This window comes from Schistocerca gregaria, chromosome 4 (assembly GCF_023897955.1).
Source record: "Schistocerca gregaria isolate iqSchGreg1 chromosome 4, iqSchGreg1.2, whole genome shotgun sequence".
NCBI lineage: Eukaryota > Metazoa > Arthropoda > Insecta > Orthoptera > Acrididae > Schistocerca > Schistocerca gregaria.
Genome location: NC_064923.1, coordinates 467,085,349 through 467,099,550, shown reverse-complemented (window position 1 = coordinate 467,099,550; position 14,202 = coordinate 467,085,349). Strand labels below are relative to the sequence as shown.

Below are 14,202 nucleotides of genomic sequence, written 5' to 3'. Positions count from 1 at the left end.
GTGAACAAAGAACTTTAAATTAAGCCTGCTGATTATCTTTTAATCTGTTAAGCTAAGACATTGTTAATTCCCAATAAGAACTAAAGAAAATACACAAAATGAAATTTCTATAAAAGGGACACAAGCACCTGTGGTAGAAATTACTAGTTTTCTAAAATATTTTGAGGTTAGTTACAGTTGATTGCAAATTTGAAAACAGAGTTAATTTATGATAAATGTAGATAATATATTAAGGCAACTCCTCTTAAGGGAAAACTAGATGTAACAAAATATGTTAGAAAATCTGCTACAGTAGCTAAATCACAAATGCTGATTGACTACAAAGTGCTTGTGAATTATGCAAAGGAAAATGGTAGCTTCTGAAAATTCTCAAAAAACAAACATTTATTTGCACTGATGTCCAATGAAATTTAGGGGGTGATATATTCTTGGCAGGACTGCAAACAACAAACACTGACCTGCTAAAAAAATAAATTGTGTGTCCAAAACACTCGTACCAGTAACTTAGGGAAATATAGTTTCTTTTTTAAGCATCCAAAAACTCTCAAAAATAACCTATTTCTGAAGTAACTGTACAACGAAATTAGAGAACAATTGTTTCGACAAGTTTAGGCCTCCTTTTCTCAAAAATTTAATAGGAGCTCCAACAACTTTAAGCCTATAATTGACGATAACAGTACCAGTTTATTGCAGCACTCTTAAATGCTTGAAATTTCACAATATATCGCAATACAAACAGATGATGTAAATAAAATAGAAAGAAACTTCCACATGGGAAAAATATATTAAAAACAAAGATTCCAAGACTTACCAAGCGGGAAAGCGCCGGCAGACAGGCACATGAACAAAACACACAAACACACACACAGAATTGCTAGCTTTCGCAACCGATGGTTGCTTCTTCAGGAAGGAGAGGGCAAGACGAAAGGATGTGGGTTTTAAGGGAGCGCTTTTATACCTTTCCCGCTTTCCCGCTTGGTAAGTCTTGGAATCTTTGTTTTTAATGCAATACAAACAGATATTGATACAATCCAAGAAACATGATGCAGAAGCGATGTGATCAGTAATGTAAGTGAATCTAGAACACACACACACACACACAAAACACATCCATCCGCATGTGCCGCCTCAGGCTGTTCGGGGCGGAGAAGCAGTTACCGCAGTCGTCGCACTTGTATGGCTTCTTCCCAGTGTGGATCTGCTTGTGTGTTTTGAGTTTCCCGAGCAAGTTGAAACACTCGCCGCACATCTCGCAGCGGTACGGGTTCTCCCCCGTGTGCATCCGGAGATGCACCTTGAGGGTGTGGAGTCTGCGTATGTGCGGATGGATATATGTATGTGCGGATGGATATATGTGTGTGCGTGTGCGTGTGCGTGTGCGTGTGCGTGTGCGTGTGCGCGTGCGCGTGCGCGTGCGCGTGCGCGTGCGCGTGCGCGAGAGAGACAGAGTGTACACCTGTCCTTTTTTTCCTCTAAGGGAAGTCTTTCCGCTCCAGAGATTGGAATGACTCCTTACCCTCTCCCTTAAAACCCACATCCTTTCGTCTTTCCCTCTCCTTCCTGAAGAAGCAACCATCGGTTGCGAAAGCTAGTAATTCTGTGTGTGTGTTTGTGTGTTTTGTTCATGTGCCTGTCTGCCGGCGCTTTCCCGCTTGGTAAGTCTTGGAATCTTTGTTTTTAATGCAATACAAACAGATATTGATACAATCCAAGAAACATGATGCAGAAGCGATGTGATCAGTAATGTAAGTGAATCTAGAACTTTGAATTGGAACACGCTTCTTGTACATTGTCTCACAAAGGGAAATTCCAAAATCGGCTTTTTTATATATGAGTAAACGTATGTATTGCACGCATTTTTCACTTGGCTGATTCTGTGCACACTTTGTGAAAACAGTATCTTTCTTGGACTCATTGTACAGCAGCTGAGGCCTTGAGCAACTCAGAGGCATATAAATAATTAATAAACATTTACACCTAGGTTATGTTCCTGTTGACAGCTTAACACCTCAACTGTAAACTTTGGCATACTTTTACTCCTCCTGTTGTTTAAATTTAGAAATTAATATGCTGACTTCTTGTGCACCACCTTGAAAAGAATGTGAACACTGTTGTTTAGGTAATTATTTATGGCTTATTTAAAAAATATCAGAATGGATATGAAAAATCATGTTATCATTCAATTAAAAAACTCAATCTTTTTATTGAAGGGAACACAGTTTTAATAACAATGTGCAGGACAGGAAATGAGCATATTCATTACAGTAGAAGAAAACCGTACACACATGTATGTACAAATATGAGGCATTTACTGTTGTGAACTACGAATGTCTGTGTTCCTTCCACACTCACTCCTATCAAGGGTATGACTTATGAAAGAAGGTGAAGGATGAGAATCACATCTAAAAGGCAGATCATATTCATGTGGAAATTGTTTTAAAATAATGTGACAACCATTTCAACAATTTAAATGACAACAGAGTGCAAATAATTATACAACAATTCAGGTATAAAAATAACATTTGTTAATTAAAATATAGCGATCCTATTTTTATCATCCTTCACATTTAAAATACTCATCTCTTCATTATTGTCTATGCTGACAATTTTGATTTTTTTTAGTCATCACTTACTTTCTCCTTGCTGTGCTGCCTATGTTTTTCTGGACTCCTGTACGAAGACAGTTTATACAATTTTGAAGTGTGGAGCATCTCATACGTAACGTAAATCCCAATGTAATAACACTATTTATACAAAAATACTGTGGGTTTCTAAAAAATTATTCAACATTTCTGGTTGTATCCAAGTTTACTGTACTTTAGAATGGCACAAACAAATGTTCTATGAAAAATTATACAAACAGGATTCAGATCAAACTGTGGCAAACTATTTGCAGTATTAAATTATATGGTAAAGCAAAGTGCCTGAATCTCTCTGTTGCACAATATCTTGTGTAGGAGGGTGTTTGTAAGTACTACAATTTCACAGCTTTTCCTTTTATCTAAACAATGTGTAACTAGCTTATATGTGAAGGCCATTGTAGGAGATTTACAGGATTTTTCTTAAAATAAAAAAGCTGTGCACTTGATTGTGTACTCTTCAACAATTATCTCCTATTCCCAACAGTTTGTTTGATACAACTACTATATTATGCTTTCACACATTGTATCTACAGTATATTATCAAATTAGATCATTCATTAGGTCTTAAATAAATATTAGTATCACATTACTCTAGACATATATTTTTAGGAATGATCACCAGAACTATTTCACCACTAACAACTATAGAAAGAACCAGTCTGACACAGACCTAACTTCTACAGATTTTTCAACAAGATGAAAAGATACATTCATTTCTTACAGTCATCACTTTTCCATACCTTATTTACAAAACCATTTCATGAACGTTAATGAAACTCAGACCTCAGATCTTCCTTTCTCTGAGATTCAGAGCAATGTATCACTGATACTATAACTGCAGTCACTGTGTGGAAAATTTAATTTTGTGAATGACCCTGAAATTGTAACCTCATTCTCACACTTCACTTCAGAGATTCAAAATTTTCATGAAACTCCTTCAGTGAGGACCAAGAATGACACACACTGTCAGAACAACAGACATGTTATGCCTGTCCTGGGTTTCAGTAACATGACAGAATAAAATATTAAACATATAACACAACTCAGCAAATTATGCAATCTTTCTTATGTCTCAGATGCTTTGTAACACTTCCATAATTCACTCAACAACATGTTGAGGGATGTAGTTTTACACATTTATGTGCGACAGACAAAACAATTACAGAAATAAATAAAGAAATGAGAGAAAATGAAAATGATTACAGTTTTAAATTATTGTACAGAATTATTTACATGGGGTTGCACAGCACCTTCATTTAGTTGTCAGCCTTCATTTTGCTATTTATGTAAGGAAACAGCAATATATATTTGATGGCTGGGATGATATAGAATAGCTGGGCTTCTTACAAAGTCCTTAACAACACAATATTACCCTGGGTTTAACAGGTCAAGTGCAGGTACAGACATCTTTATTCATCTAGGATATTTACAACTTTTACACATCTTTAACATTTCAGTATACAGGAGAAAGGTTTAATGTAAGGTGTCTAATGGCATTATTGCGACTTGTGCGTGATGATTTAATAATCTGTATGACCATCGTCTTGCAGTCATGACAGACTGTCATCTGGAGGCCCTTCAGCTTATCTTTCTTGGTTTCAGGTCGCCCAAGTGTTTTTGATCGGCTCAACATACTCCTGTAACATAAATTGTTACATTTGGAAAGTGAAATTTTAACGAGAACTATTCCTGAATGTTAAAATAGTTCAAAGGAGCTAAACATAACAGCACAACAAACATCTATTTATATGGTGCAAATCTTCAGACCATTGGAACACTCAAAAGATAAATGACTTGTGTTGTTGCTAGATATATATTTTGAGAAACATAATCTCATAAGTCTCACAGATGAATAATTTTCAGCATGTTTAGAAAGTGGGTGCTCAAGTTATTTTTCTGGGTAGACAGTTGGTTATTTAAACTTTCCACATAGACACTTCATTGTAATTCCAATTGCAGCTTCTTTCACACTATACATTCCTATCTTTTGTTCCACATGATGCAGAAATGAGAGCAATTGAATTGGATTGGATCCAATCCAGACATGACAAGACGCAGTCAAAGCCTTGGTGAAGGTTTTGTTTTAGCATTTCAAAGCCCGAGTGATAAGAGAAATATTGGTCAGTGACTGTTCCAAAGTAGTGATGGATTGGTTGATGTCATAGAAAAGATAGTGTGGGAAATCTTGTCTCTGGATTAGATGTGCACCATAATGTTTGTAAAGCTATTTCTACATAACTCCTGCTGCCTATTGCAGATGTATGGAACGGACTTTTTGATGTTAAACTAGTGACAGCTGTTTAAATGGAATAGTGGTTGGTGTGATTGCTATTAATTGCAGTTTTCATGAAGTCATTTGAGGAGTTGAGAAGGACCAATTGAAGCAAATTTGGTAGTAAATTTTAGATTTCTGGAGAAAAGAGTAGAGGCTGTCATTGCCAAACCACAAATGGCTCAAGTAGTTTGGTGGATAGGAAATCTTCCTTTGAAGGAAAAATAGAGTTTTGTGTTAGAATGTGGCTGGGGCCAAGAGAATTAGAAAGGTGGTGTTGGGCTTGATACCAGCGAGATGATGGGATAACCTTCTTGTCTAAAAGTATAAATAAGAATTTACAATAATGGAAATCTATGACAGAAAAAAAATTAAAAAAGGCAACCGGTCACCTGTAGTTGACTGTGAAATGTGTCAGACAATTCTGAAAGCCCAGACTTGGCCGGTGCAATGGATGCCGTTGTCACATGACACATATGCTATGAGTTAAGTTATATACATTATGTCTGTCTGGTGGTTAGGGGTATATGCTGTTTATCACTCACTGTCAGTTTCAGTGTACAACAGACACCTGGGATCTTTGTGAGTGTGTGGCAGAACTGTATACGCCGCATATACATCGAGACTCGTGGTAATCGCTTTGAACAATTACTATGAACTACATTGTTCTTATACGATGAAACCATTGTGTGACCATAACATAATAAATATGCCTTTTTGACCATTGATTCTCCTATCCTAATATCAGTTTCTGACCCACTGTCGCTTGTTTCAGTTTTAGCGCAAAAAGTTGGGGACACTTTTAGACAAAGTTTCCACCATTTTGATCATAAATTGAGAGAGAGAGAGAGAGAGACCACCTCTTACTCATTCCCAAAGTACTTCACAGCAAAATGTGCTAGTTTCCTTTTTGTGGCTGGTCATAATGACCATACAAAAAGATGACCCTCATCTCCAACAGGTCTTAAAGACACTCACTTCCTATATCTATGACACTAATCATTTCGTCCACCATCTTTTTACGGTTCCTGCCCAATCATCACTATACCTCTTGCATTTGTCTGTGGATGCCACCCTCTGTACATTAACATCCTCCAATGTCTGTGGCCTTGCTACCATGGGCACTTATTCTCATGATCTTTAAACAATATAAGCAATCCAGAATAAGATTTTCACTCTGCAGTGGAGTGTGTGCTGATATGAAACTTCCTGGCAGATTAAAACTGTGTGCCGGATCGAGACTCTTAACTCGGAACCTTTACCTTTCGCGGGCAAGTGCTCTATTAACTGAGCTACCCAAGCAAGACTCACATCCGGTCCTCACAGCTTCAGTTCTGCCAGTACCTCATCTCCTACCTTCCTGACTTTACAGAAGCTCTCCTGCAAATAATGGTGGAAGAACCATTATTGTACAGCCTACTTCTAAAACCAGTTCTCTAAATTTTGTGCAATAGGGTTTCGTGTAAATATTGCTGCCTTCTATGTAATCACTCTCTTTTTAAGTTCTCTTGATGTTTGTTACGTTTTTGTGTGGAATATATTTATCAGTTACAATTTGACCAGTGTGTGTCTCAATCCTGTCAATATCTGTTACAAGCCTAATTGCTAAGGTCTCCTAACACTGGAAAAGTATTCTAAAATAGATTATACTAGCATCTTGTATGTGGTTTCCTTCACATATGCACCACATTTTCTCAGAATTCTAACCTACTACTGATTGCACACATGCTGTCATCCTATTTTGTATTGTTTCACAGTATTTATCCAATATATGCTTTTTGTTGAAATCTGACTTTTTTTGTCCACTAAATAATTATAATAAATATGTCTGCTTGTGTGTGTGTGTGTGTGTGTGTGTGTGTGTGTGTGTGTGTGTGTGTGTGTGTGTGTGTGTGCGCGCGCGCGTGCGCGAGTGTACACCTGTCTTTTTTTCCCCTAAGGGAAGTCTTTCCGCTCCCGGGATTGGAATGACTCCTTACCCTCTCCCTTAAAACCCACATCCTTTCGTCTTTCCCTCTCCTTCCTGAAGAAGCAACCATCGGTTGCTAAAGCTAGTAATTCTGTATGTGTGTTTGTGTGTTTTGTTCATTGTGCCTGTCTGCAGGCACTTTCCCGCTTGGTAAGTCTTGGAATCTTTGTTTTTAATATATTTTTCCCATGTGGAAGTTTCTTTCTATTTTATTTACAATTTATATCTATGAACATTTAAGAATAAAAAGCAAGTAATTCTCTCTAAACTGGAAAAGATGTTGAACTATGGATGCCAAACAGGCAATGAGCAAGATAAGTAAAATTATAAGCTGCTACTTCAGTTTCAAAGTTGCACTGGAATTGTATGAAGTCACTTAGCAACATACTGCATTGGAGAGTTTTGTACAGGTACAGTGTGGGATATATTTAGCAGGCAGGTGACACCTAGGAAATGAATAAGATTTAATTATACCTCCTTTCACTGGCTGTAGAGGCAGGACTCATGGCAGGTAACGACTGTGGTCCTTCTATGCTGCCCGTCATACTAGAGCTCATAGCAGAAGGCGGTGCAGACATTGATTCGCCTCTTGTAAGATGTGGACTGGATGGTGCACTCCCAACGCTATTTCGTGCTGCTGTGTCAGGAACCATAAGTCGTGACATCAATGACCTTGGAAATGACTCCTTTGTCTCCTCTTCTGGAGATGACAGACCCGGACTCAAAGCAAAGACAGGTACTCTGGAGAAATGTTCAGTTGGTATCCTCATCTGGAAATGATGTTGAAACATATTTTATTAATGTAATTATTACAAACAGCAAAAACACATGGTCATGATATGCATACATATCAGGTAGTCTCATCATGTTCTTGTGCCTCTGAAGGTTTCTTGAAGGTCCATTCTGATCTTTAACGAACACTTTGTATGCTTCCTGAACATTCAGTGTGATATAGGCAGATTTATTAGCACTTGTTACGTGGTCAATAATCATTATGGACAACTACCAGAAAAAAATTACATACCACCATGTGTATGTGAGGGGAATTCATCCAGGCAGTTGTTCATCATGATAACACGTGAACAACTTGGGACACAATACTGACAGCTCCAAAATTACATTACGTTGTATTCATCAGTCATCCCAAGAGTAGTCTCTGGGACATGGAAAAAGAGTCAAAAAAGGACTTTTGAATAAATATGTAATCCATAAACTGACTTGACTTTTATGAAATAGTTGTATTGGGCAGCTAGTGTTAATTATGAAAAAACCTAAAACATTACTTTTAAGGAGCTTATACAAATGTAATCTACAATGGAATAAAAGATTATTAGAAAATGATATGGCTTGTTAGAAAAGGCAACTCCACAAAAAGTTGGAGTACAATAGCTTCAAAAACTACTCAAATTAATGACACTGGCCAAATATCACTGTATGGCTATGAATATAAGATCAGACAACAGTGTTTAACTTTAAGGAAGTAAACAATCTGTCAGGAAGTCACATTTCAGTATTATATTTACCATGTTTACCAACACTATCTGGAGAAAGAGCCTTCCCAGGAGCTGTTTTACGTTATTAACGAAACAGAGCATTGTCACAAGAACTGTTAAAATTGAAGTTAACAATTGTCAATTGAAGTTAACAATTGTCAATACAAATAACACACTTTCAGAAAAAAAATATTTATTGGGAGTTCCATACAATGAAGTTAGTACTGTGGATGTGAAAGGCCTGTAATTTCTTTTACAAGCATTGGCAAGCAAAGATGAATGCACCTGTGTGTGTGTGTGTGTGTGTGTGTGTGTGTGTGTGTGTGTGTGTGTGTGTGTAAATTAAGAGAATAAGGTTTCATTTGCGAAGCAGCAGGTACACAAACATGCAAATGATTTGGACATAATGTATAATCATTATGGATTCTTGAAATTATTTTATGTGAAACTGCAATTCAAAAATTTTTTTGGCTGCCCAGAATTTGTGTTTTTCTGGTTGTTTGTTCGGATAGGTGGACTGATGGGGTTAAAGGGATAAAACTAAGTTCATCAGTCCACTAACCCTTTGTGTGTCAAGCTGGGAATAGTCCCTAGGCAGGAAGAACACAAGCCAAATCCCAATGGCTTCAGTTGTGTCCAAAAATCAAGACAGCCAGCAGACATACCTAAGTACAAGTTAGCGAGTGTTAAACTGGACACACATTCTCTGCATCTGGACATCACTTCCACATCCTCCATTACCACAAGAACACTAGCAACATGTGTTAAAATCTCAGGAAAGACAACAATGACAATAAGTCTGTTAACCAGTTCCAGTTACAGGTACAGGTACAAAACTCTACGAACATTTAAAAATGTGGTAAGGGCAGAAGGCAGGGCGGACCACTGAGCAAGTGCAGCCATGGGCCCCTTGTGTTGGACCATGTGCCCTATGCCACAGAGAGGGATGAAAACCACTTTCATACGTAATACATAAAATCAGATCAGCTGCTTTGGAGTCGTCTGCTGGCATGAGAGGTAGTGTGTCAGCAAGTTTAAGGTTTCGCCGTAAGATGAGAAAATTAGAGCAGTCCAGTAGGATATGGGCCACTGTGAATTGGGCACCACACTGATGATGGGGTGGATCCTCACTGAAGACGATGTGGCTGTGGATCAGCCAAGTGTGGCCAATGTGAAACCAACATAGGACAGTAGATTCCCTGTGAGAAGCACGAAGGGAAGACTGCCACATAGTCACCACCTCCTTTATGATTTGCAGTTTATTCAGAGAAATCAGACCACACCAATCTGGATTCCAAGCCTCCAACAACTGTCGGCACAGAGTTGACTAGAGGTCCAGTTCCCATATCCCCATCTCCAAAGTTGGTATCCTGGTAGCCAACTTGGACAACCGGTCAGCATTTTCATTCTAAGGGATCTCCAAGTGACCAGGGGCTATATAAAGATGACCACGCATCCAGCATGGTGGGTTTCATACAGGAAATCCTGGACAGTCATAACAAATGTGTGTCAAAGGTAGTGCTGCTTGACAGCTGGATTACAAATCAACTCAATGAATCACTGCTGATTAACAATGACTCGCCAGTGTAATACCAAAGGTGACTGAGGATCTGAACAATGGTCACCAATTCTGCTATACACTGCATCCATTCAGAAGGGAGTGTAGTTCACTGCATCTTCCAAGTGTGTAGGCAAATCTGGTTCATCTATCAACTCTAGAACTGTCACTGAATATCACTTCTGCACCTGGAAATACATGAAGGATGTCCAGGAACAGGTGGCAAAAAAACCATAGCGATCGAATTTTTCAGTTCAAAATACAAGTCGAGATAGATCCAAGGACAGGGCACATGTGATTCCTGACAGTCGACATTGGGGGGGGGGGGGGGGGGGGAGATGGAGTTCAGATCAAACAATCTGTATACAAACTATGATCATGACTACAAACCTTTGCCTCTGTTGTAGTAAATATGTCTCCACACAGGAAACACACAGTAGTTCAGATGCTCAGGGGAACAGCAAATGTGTATTGCATAACTGAGCAGCCATTGCTGGTACCTGATCTGTAATGGAGACACGCCAGCCTCCTGTTCACAGGTATTGTCCAAAAGGCACCTCTCACAAGTTGTACCCCACATCAGCTGAAAGTGGTGCTGAGCCACTCCCATAACCAAGGTGAAACAGGATTAGAGCTTCATAGAGCTACAGAAGTGTAGACTAGTCTGCATCCCAGATTGTATTATGGAGACTGTTAGGAGTGTTAAGGAAGACTAGCAAGTTTGCTTGAGTAGGTGAAGACTGGCAAGCCACGTCAGCTGGGTATCAAAGACCAATCCCAAAACCTAATAAGACTCTACAATATTGAGCATTTGGCCCTCAGTGTAGAGTTCTGGTTGAGGATGGACAGTAAGATGGGGACTGAAGTGCATGACATGTCTTGGCAGTGGAAAACAAAGTCTCGAGTGAGAGCCCAGGATAGCACCTTTCATATGGCACCATACAATTGGCATTCAGCAACACCCACAGCTGAGGAGCAATAGTTGTCAGAATACAGGAAGGGTAACACTGTAGACTGCACATTCAAAACAGGGCCATAAGATGTTGATATGGGGCCAAAACTAGCTGAACAACAGGCAAACCGAATTGTCAGCAGTAGAACTGCACTGGCAAAAACCACCTTTGGATGGAGCCAAGACTCACAGCAACTGGCTCACTGTTTTGAGAGAATCCCAAGGAAGAGGGGATCACTGAGTAAACTGCTGACAACGGCTGTAGTTGTGCTCTGGAAACTGCATCAATACCTCCTTGTGGGGGGATGCTAAGTGCAACATCAGTCATGAAAGCATCGTCATCAGCTTTGGAGAAAGGCCATCTGGCTGGACATCACAATGAGTAATACCAAGGAAGGGTCAAAACGATTGGAAAATGTGGTCACTGTAGCACAGGTCATCATAAACTCTCCAGTGGATGAATGGGAGAAGACCTGACATGCAAATGGAAATGGAAAGGTCAATGACCGAATCAGACCCATATGCCAAACTGAAGTGTGTGGGAACACCAGTGTTAAGGTAAAGGTAAAGAATGAGCTCTGTGAGCAGCAAGTTTTAACAGCTTTAATGAGGCCAATGGTCATAACTCCACCATACAAAGGGTTGCACTTACTGAAGTCACCCAATATTAGAAAGGGTGAGGGGAGCTGAGACAACTGCTACATAACCTGTTCTGGGACACCACCTCATTGGGAAGAAGATATGTTATAGATTCACACAAACAGCCACAGCCTCCAATGTCACGTTGACTGGCATGTATTTTGCTGTAGTCAGAGTCCAGAATGTACCTGCAAACACCACCCGAAGCTGTTTCACAGTCAGTGTGATTCTTATAATAGCTCCAATAGCTGCAAAGGGTAGGGGTCTGCATTAATGGAAGCACAATGCAAAGAAACAGGGCAAGTACACAAAGGCTGTCATTGCTCAGCCAAGTGGTTGAAAAAACAGCTACAGTTTCAGTGGAGGGCCAAGACATTAGTATCCTGTGGGGGACATGAAGGGACCAAGGAGGCAAGTCATGCCTCAATGCCACCTGCTGCCACTGGTTGGGAAGGTATACCTTGCCACTTGTTCCAAATCAGGGTTCATTGGCAGCAGGAGAGTCGGAATCCGTAGAGGCTACCAGGAACACTGCCTTGGATACAGAGGTGGAATGTGGGGCCTGGCGGCATGGGGTCCATCAGAATCTCCCTTTTTTGGGAGGACTACTTATTGTCCTTAGATGATTTAGAATTCTGTGAGGACTTGTCTATCACAGAATCTGGAGCAGACGAGGAACATGAAGTCCTACAACCTCCAACTCATTCGGCTACTGGCTAGCATTTGGTTGCAGATCAGAAGAGTCATTGAAAAAAAAGTCCTGAGGGGCCCCTTCCTGGTAAGGGTGCTAGCAGAGGTTGCTGCTTCTCCAGTTGGGGCTGGGGACTAACATCCTGATGGACAGGGAATCTACACACTAGAAAGGATGTGGGGGAAACAGTAGGAGGAGGACCCTGAACCACCAGGGGAGCAGGTGCTGTCGTGTGACCCGGGGGGGCATATGTAGAAGAGAGAGGGTGTAGCACAGTCACTGAAGAGGACTGGCATATGTGTAGGATGTAGGTGATCATTTTTTTTTCTTGGAATCTTGATATGTGAGGCGGTGAAGGGACTTGTATTTCAAGATTTTCTTTTCACATTTGAAAATGATGCAGTCTGATGAACAAGGGAAATTGTGCTCCCCACAGTTGACACAAATGGAGGGAGGGGCACAAGGAGGGTTTACGTGCAACTGAAGGCCTCAGTTCCTACAGACGGAGCTGGTATTGCAATGTGAAGACATGTCTCCAAATCTTAAACATGGGAGGAAGAGTATACAGTTTGACACACCATCACCTTCACCTCCTCAGGAAATGAGTCACCTTTGAAGGCTAAGATGAAGGCTCCAGTATCCACTCTGTTGTCTTTTAGTCCCCAAAGCACAATGACAAAATGCATACCTCATCTATGGAAAATGATACCTCATAATATATTGAGACTTTTATGTGCAACTATAATGACAAACATCATCCTGTTTGTTAGAGGTGAGCAGCACCCACGACCACGTGGCAGAAGCCATTTAAAGTAGAACAGAGCCACTATTCATTTTTGAAATTTATGTTATTATCCCAAATGTGTCCTCAACATATTCAATAAAGAACAAAGGCTTTATGTCCTAGAACATACCAAGTACTTTGGGGGCGGGGGGGGGGGGGGGGGGGGGAGGGAGTATTTTGCACCTTGTCTCTGAGCCCTAAGTTCCTTCCATGTCATAGCCAGGGGAAGGAACATTTTGGAGGCATACCTCTCTGCAGTGTAATAAGTCTTGCTTCAGAAGAGACTGTGTGACCACGAGCAGAAGAAAGTCTAATTTGCTTTGTGTGCAAATTTTCAGCCATCATACCACCCCATTCTGAATAGGGGCTCTCCCCCTGGATGCCACCCAGCCACAGCAATAGTTAATTGTCAGTAAACCATTGCCGGAGTCCCCACGTGCCCAGCCTTGATGGGCTTGTACTCCTTGGCTTATGTGGGGAGTTTCCAGCTCCAACACCAACAGTGCAGTCTCTGCGTGTTCAGGGGGCCACCACCACGCAGGTACTTTGAGACCCCCTCCACCCAACAGAATGGCTATTGTGCTGGTTTTTGGGCACAGAAACCATTGCAAGATAGAATGGTGCAAAGACAGAAAGGCACATGGGTGGAATATACGCCACGTTGAATGACTTTCCCTGCAAGATCCGTACTTCTGTAAAATTTAGAAAGGAAGTAGCAAGTCAAACCCAACAAGGCGGCCGTATAATTAATAATGAAAAGTTGTAGAAAGCTGGAAGGTAAGAAAATGAATGCACAAAATGAACCAGAACCAAGCACAATCAGGACAAAGAAGACCATCCAATGGAAAAAATAAAAAAAATAGTAGATAGATAGATTTGCAGCACATAATGAGAAGTAGTGCTGCGAACTCATGGTGTCCAATCACATATTCACAAAAGATATGTTTGTTCAAATTTTACAACAATGTGGAAAGAAGTTATGGTTCTACTAATGCAGTGTTCTAAAGCAGCCAGTTATTGGGGGACCTACAGTTTGATGTGGATTCTGAACCCTGCTGCAACTTAGCGATTTTCATATCAACAGACACTGCCAGAGATAAAAGAGGTGGTAAGTGACAGATAAAAATTCTAGGATTTACCAAGACATTTGGGCTTGCAGCTTGGCACTTAACCACCCAGCCTTGAAAAAATTTTTCTTTGAA

The 14,202-nt window shown here is 40.3% G+C and overlaps 1 protein-coding gene across 4 annotated transcripts in view; it reads right to left on the bottom strand.

Annotated features, from left to right (window-relative positions):
- Window positions 1-2,183: 2,183 nt before the first annotated feature.
- The window catches only part of LOC126268077 (protein spire), a 731,327-nt gene continuing 719,308 nt past the window's right edge, over window positions 2,184-14,202 (bottom strand). For all 4 annotated transcript variants that reach the window (XM_049973536.1, XM_049973539.1, XM_049973537.1 and 1 more), the window contains 2 exons: window positions 7,358-7,653; window positions 2,184-4,279 (listed from right to left, as the gene is read on the bottom strand). In XM_049973536.1, coding sequence (XP_049829493.1) covers window positions 4,096-4,279; window positions 7,358-7,653 — 480 coding nt within the window. In that variant the 3' untranslated portion in view covers window positions 2,184-4,095. The remainder of the gene's footprint in view (window positions 4,280-7,357; window positions 7,654-14,202) is intronic.